This window comes from Leishmania mexicana, chromosome 18 (genome assembly GCF_000234665.1).
Source record: "Leishmania mexicana MHOM/GT/2001/U1103 complete genome, chromosome 18".
Taxonomy (NCBI): domain Eukaryota; phylum Euglenozoa; class Kinetoplastea; order Trypanosomatida; family Trypanosomatidae; genus Leishmania; species Leishmania mexicana.
In genome coordinates this window covers 687,750-693,749 of record NC_018322.1, presented here as the reverse complement: position 1 = coordinate 693,749, position 6,000 = coordinate 687,750, and the positions used below count along the sequence as shown (strand labels likewise).

The 6,000-nt window shown below is 57.3% G+C and overlaps 1 protein-coding gene across 1 annotated transcript; it reads right to left on the bottom strand.

The window, feature by feature from the left end:
• Nucleotides 1-2,152: 2,152 nt before the first annotated feature.
• LMXM_18_1670 (uncharacterized protein) lies at nt 2,153-3,421 on the bottom strand (the record flags this gene model as incomplete). Its single annotated transcript, XM_003874130.1, has 1 exon — nt 2,153-3,421. The coding sequence occupies one exon, from the start codon at nt 3,419-3,421 to the stop codon at nt 2,153-2,155; it is 1,269 nt and encodes a 422-aa protein (XP_003874179.1).
• Between the last annotated feature and the right edge of the window lie 2,579 nt (nt 3,422-6,000).

The following is a 6,000-nucleotide window of genomic DNA, read 5'->3' as shown; positions in this document are numbered from 1 at the left end:
GCAGAGCAGAGCCGTGCAGTATGCAGCACCTCCGTCGCGTAGAGATGTCACTGACTGCAGTCCAGGGCTTCCGGTGCAGAATCTCTGGCACAGACGTGCACCCTTCGAGTGCAGGAATGTGCGATACGGTGATGCCACTCAAACCTAGCACATGCAAAAGCGGTGTACCTCTCCAGAGCAAAGGGAGCGTCGAGTTCGTGGCAGGCGGCGATCATCAGCGGTTGGAGTGCGGGCGTACACACGGTGAGAAGGTTTGATGTCGGATGCGGCGGAACTCGTCATGCTCCCCTCACCGAGTTTAGTGGGAGTCATAACTTATGCCGATGCTCTAGGTGGTCAAGAGTATGCACATGAACACGGCTCCGCTGGATCACAACGGTGTGGAAAAGTGAGACAGGGAAGCTGAACGGGGCGGTGACTTGCATAACGAGGTTCCTGTCGGATACGGCGGCGCCTGGCAGGAGAGGGGCCGCCCCGTGGCGGCAGCTTTCACTGGCTCTACTTCAGGGGACATGAGAGCACGAGTTCTCCCATGCAGGCAGATCAGCTGTGAGCAGTGGTGGTGTTGATAAAGCCGTCCACGACAAAGGAACGTCTACGTCTCATTCCAGTGCGTTTCTGTCGGCCCGAATGCGCGTGCGGGTGCGGATCTGTGTCGTCGTCAGCGCTTCGGTCTGTGAGAGCGAGCAAATAGCAGATGCGCAGTGCAGCAGTCGAAAACCGAGAAGAGGGAAAGCGGGGAGAGAGGAAAGCGCCGAAATACTGTATTGATAACAAGGAAAACGCCAACTTCCATCACAAAGATAAGCCTGGGACAAAGCGCGGCAAACGTGGCGTGGACGATAATCCTTGCCGCTGCTTTAGGGAATGCACTGCACCCTATGTCCCATTTCGCTCTTTATACTTGTGCGCCAGTTCAACCAACCCGCGCTGCACGCCTAGCGGTCGCGGTTCTTTTGAATCAAGTATTCTTCAGCCACATCGCGACTTTTCGTGGTATGTGTTACCTTCCCTCACCACATGTAGTGTTGCAAGGCACCAAACAGGGTACATTGGATCAGAAGGACAAGTGAAAAAATAGAAATAGCCAAAAGAACAGAAAAGGAGGTGTGCTCGCACTCATCCGTGCCATATCTACACGAGCCCAGACTTCTTCCGTTTCCTCAGTGCCGCGCTTGTGATACGATTGCTAAGTTTGACGCGAAGGGAAAAGTGCAGAAGCAACAGCGTAGGCGAATAAGGACGCGGAGGGAGGATGGGGCATCGTGGACTTCGAATCAACAAAAGAAGAGTGAGAGACAGTTTTATAATGTACATGCTATGGCGCAAGCGAGCCTGTGACCCCTCACGCAGAAGCGACGCAGAAATCATGATACTCGATACGAGTCCGAAAGGATGTATGTGGTGAAGCGGTGAGAGCTCAGACGATTCCAGGGAAGACACCAACCTCGTGGAAGTGCGGCTCCAAAATATTTGCTGCCTTAGCACGATCGATGGCAGAGTAGGCAAACTCGGTGGGGCGAGTCGACTGTATCACTCTTGTCACCAGGTTATGGGCTAGATGGCGACGCAGCTGATACAAGTCAGTCTCAGGCGCTTAGGCAAGCTGCGGCGGAGAGAAGGCGCCATGATGGTACTCCACGATGGGGCATCTGACGAAGCAGCGGTGGTTGGGAGAGATTGAGCGCGGCGGCTTCCTTTTCCTTCCTGTTTGCGGAATACATCTGGTTGCACGGCACTAAAGCCCTGTGAACCGCAGTAGAGGAGCTCATGATGGAGCTCACCAACGTAGGCGCCACCTCCAACCGCAGCTGGCGCAAAATTCCTTCAGGGGCAGCAGAGGTCGGACATAGCGACACCGATGAGGACGGGTTCGCAGCGGCTTCGTACTCAGACGGTGCAGTGATGGCTGCGAGCGGTGTCATCGGTGTCCCCTCACGGCAGATCGACTGGAGGCGCGGCGCCCAGCACGGCTGAAAAGCAGGACCTCACCAGCGGGACAGTTTCTGTTCTCCGCAGTGCACGCAGCTCCGCCAGGCCGTCAAAGGGCATATTGTCGCGCAACGGCACGACCTCTGTCATAGAGGTGCACTCCCAAGGTGGCTGCTCCTCCGGGTGAGTGTGCTGAGGAGGTTGTAGTGGTTCGGTACCCTCACGCACAGCTCTGCGCCGCGTCCAATGAATACAGTTGGGGTGGAGCGGGGGAGCTGTGTGCCTTCAACCCCGCCGCGTGCTGAATGGCAGCCTTTACCCACTGCAGCGCCTCGCGCATGCGCTCAGTGCGCAGCGCATCTACGCAAATTAGCCGCCCCGGGTCACCGTGTAGCGACCCAGGCATCGTCAGCGTCTTCAATGTCGTTCTTGAATCTTCGTGTGCGGCAGCGCGAAGCTCCAGTGGGTACACGGCGAGCTCCGAGACCGGCACCACAGCCGGTGCTGGCTCGGTATAGTAGTGTGAGGTGGATGGCTGAATCGAGTGTGACGTCAAAGACGTCTCCACTAACTGAGGGGACGGCTGTTCCAAAGCCTCGGGTTGCTCGTCTGCGTCTCGTTTATCGGCCTTGGACGCAGCATGTCCTGGCGGACCTGTTAACTGGACAGTCAGGGTAGGCCGATGCTCCTTCGCCTCGCACAGGCGCCGCGACAGTTCATCGCCGAGAGAGAGAGGAGGTGTGGCCGAGTTGCCCGCTGTAGACTCGCCTTCATGCATGCTGACATTGTGTGCCCTCATCACATTCTCGGCGACATTGTCGTCCTCGCTCTCCTGCAGTAGGCCGGGTGATGGCAGAGAGAAGGAGTTATAACCTTGATCTTCCATTTTGCTTTCCGCTACAGATGACATGGAGTCGTAGGCCACGATGAGAAACACGGGAGGCTCAACCGCCTTCGCGGGCTGAGGCGGCTCCGCGTTCCATGCTAAATGCCGAGGCTCCCTAAAAGTAGGTACAATCCGCTGCGCGTGAGACACGCACTTCTTCTGCAAGTGCGACCAACACCACCCTTCTTCAAATTTGATCGCTGTCCTCTGGGACTCCTCCACGGTCTGTGAAAAGCGAAGCGCATCTCTGTAGTAGCCAACGGGTGTGTGGTAGGAGGATCCAAGGGGCATGAGATGGTACGGATGCCTGCAGTGCATATCCTTCGTTGTAAGCGCTCGACTTCCGGCAGGTACAGCGTGAAGACGGCGCCCAGGAGATGCGCGGCCGTGTATGCTCGCAGTCCCGTTCGTGATGCGGTGTGGTGCGCTCGGTGCATAGATGCGGCCTAGCGTGGCCGTGCTCGTGCACAGGCGAGGAAGGGGTTCGGAAGAACGGCAGGTTGCTGTGACAGAGGGCATGATGGAAATGTCGCCTTTGGGAAACGTCACCGCCCTCTTAATACGCGGCAGGTGATCCTTGTCTGACTCCGACATCGACCACATCAAAGGCTCGTGCGCGCGGGAGAGGGGCGAAGGGCACAATGAATGCGAATGCGTTTTTTCTTCTTGGCAGTGGCGAGAGTGGCACACCACAGAGATACGGAGATGCACAGGAGTGGAAATAGAGGGAGTTAATCTTGGCAAACCACATTCCGCACAAGTGGAGAACGGGAGGAGAAAGACGACTGCAGGACGAAGGGCATCAATAGCGGTGAGCCGGGTGTATGAGCTGCATAGTTTTGGTGCCGCTTTCTCCTCCTCTCATTTGGCGCAATCCTTTTGCGCGACGCGTGTGCCTGTCCTGTGCGAGCAGGCGGAGGGTCAGAACGATCCCACGTGGCACGGCTTCCACCACGTGCCGCCGCTACAGACCCCAAGAACAAAGCACAGCAATCATTTCGTTTTCATTTTGTAGTGATTCTCTTTGCGACATGAGTGTCTTCTCATGTATGGACAAACGCTACAGAAAGCCAGACAGTTATGTAGATCAGCAAAGGGCGTTGGTTGGCCATCTTTAACGGGACTGTGGCCGTCAGCGTGGTAAGTCCTACCCGGATAAACACGTCCAGTTGTCGAGAATCATGGACGATAGGGTGGAATAAAAAAAAAGTATAATAGAAGGCAGACACATATTCCTGCGGAATGCGCGCCTCAACGCATGCTTGCCCTTTGACGTCTCCGTTGTCCGTATTCACATGAGCGAATCGCACACTCTAGAGAACCAAGCAAAGACTATACCCAGCATCAGGAAGCCGCTATACACCCAGTGAACATATCACGTCTTCCTCCTTTTTCCAACGCTAGCACAACATCTAAAATTTCACGGAGATCGAGCTGTCGCCAATGAATCGCTGTTGAGCTTGCGTGCCCGCAAAACAAGGAGGGCGCAATTCAGAGAGAAAAAGAACAAAACAAAAATGAGCTAGTAACAGCCACAGTGGCCGTAGAAGCTAGAGACTCAAATTGGAAAAGAGAAAAAAATCGCTCCGTCATCTTTCCTTGCGCACAGCCCCGTTCGTCTTGCCACAACTCCCCACTTTCTCTCCTCCACAAAGTGAACGCATGGACGAAGGCGGACTGGAGCGCAGAGAGCGACGTAGCCGGCGATGTTGGGGGAGGGGGTTCCTTCTTCAGCATGTCATTCTACCACGCACAATCCAACAGATATACACGCATGCACGACCACACCTCACCTGCCGCTGTCACACTACGGCGAAACCCTGGTCGATCAGAAAGGAGCCGTCCTGACGCCGAATGGGGCCATGCGCCTAGCGGGCTCGTCTTGTTCTTCATCGTCCCTTCTCCGGATACGTGCCACGCGGCCGCCGCTAGACACACTCGGCTACGCTGCACGCCTTGACCCAAAGCGGGGCCGCCTTCAGCGCCCTCACCGAGGGCAGAGACAGTGGTGCAGGTACATGCCAGATGAGGCCAGAGAGGGAGTCGGCCAGCCGCAGGTCAGGGCCCTCCCAGACCCTGCACTCGGCCGGCGTGCCATGTTTTTCCCTCAGCCTCTTCAAGCCGCGGCGTCCCACAATACGGCACGGGCATACAACGCACTTCTTCAGCGCCGGGATCTACCGAACCGAAGGCGCGAGCGTCGAGTGCACAAACGCCGCCCCTACCTTGGCACGTGGCTCATGCTGGGCAGCCGTGGGGGGGAGGAGGCAAGTCCACGGGGTCTGCGGTGGGGCGGTGGGGACGGAACCCAGACTGCCGTGGTTGGAGCTTGTCCCCCAGATGGTCGCGCAGTCGCCGCGAGGTAAGTTGCCCATGTGGATTGCGCATATCACGGGTCAGTGTCACAGGGAGAGTAGGGCGCGGGACCACCAACCAGGGACGTGCAGCTTCAGGGGAGGGAAAGGGGGCACGGTGAGCCTCCCCTCTCCATGTAGAGGCGAGGCGGCCGGTGGCGACGCGCCGGCTGCAAATATCCAGCGGCACCCTGTTTCCGTGCGGCAATAGAGCCTTGACGCTCTCGCAGCGACCCGTGTCGAGGCCCCGGGGCGGGGCCGCAGTGGACTTCACGGAGCGCCACCTGGACCACACCCCATCGTGAACGGCCTGAAGGATGCGGTGCTGGGTGTCGTGGTCGGACGCGATGGGGAAAGGGGGCTGCCGGATGCCGTGCCGGAGTGGTAATTGTCTTGCCACACTACTAGTGCGCGTCGTGCGGGGGGTGGTATGGATAGCCTGAATGCGTGCCCATATTTGGGGGGCTGGTGGGGATTTGCACCGCTGCAGGAGTGTATCCAGGTCTTCAATGTGGTGCTTTGGGGTCCTTTCACAAACATATCCAAGAGACGGCAATGCAGGGAGGACGCAGAGGATGCCTTCTCAAGAGCTCCCTCTGGTGGAGCTCCTTTAGGCCTCCAGAACGGTTCAGAAGCGACTGTACAAGACAGGGCAGGACCCGTGGTGGTGGCTGGTGATAGTCATGAATTTAACTGTATCCATGAGGGATGCTGTACAGTTGTGTATGTGTTACGGGGTTGCGGTGGTTGTGGTCATCGCAGTACTCGGAACGTTGCGCGTCTTCGCTTCTCCGTTGCTGCGGCAGGCACGGACTTGGTAAGCAGATT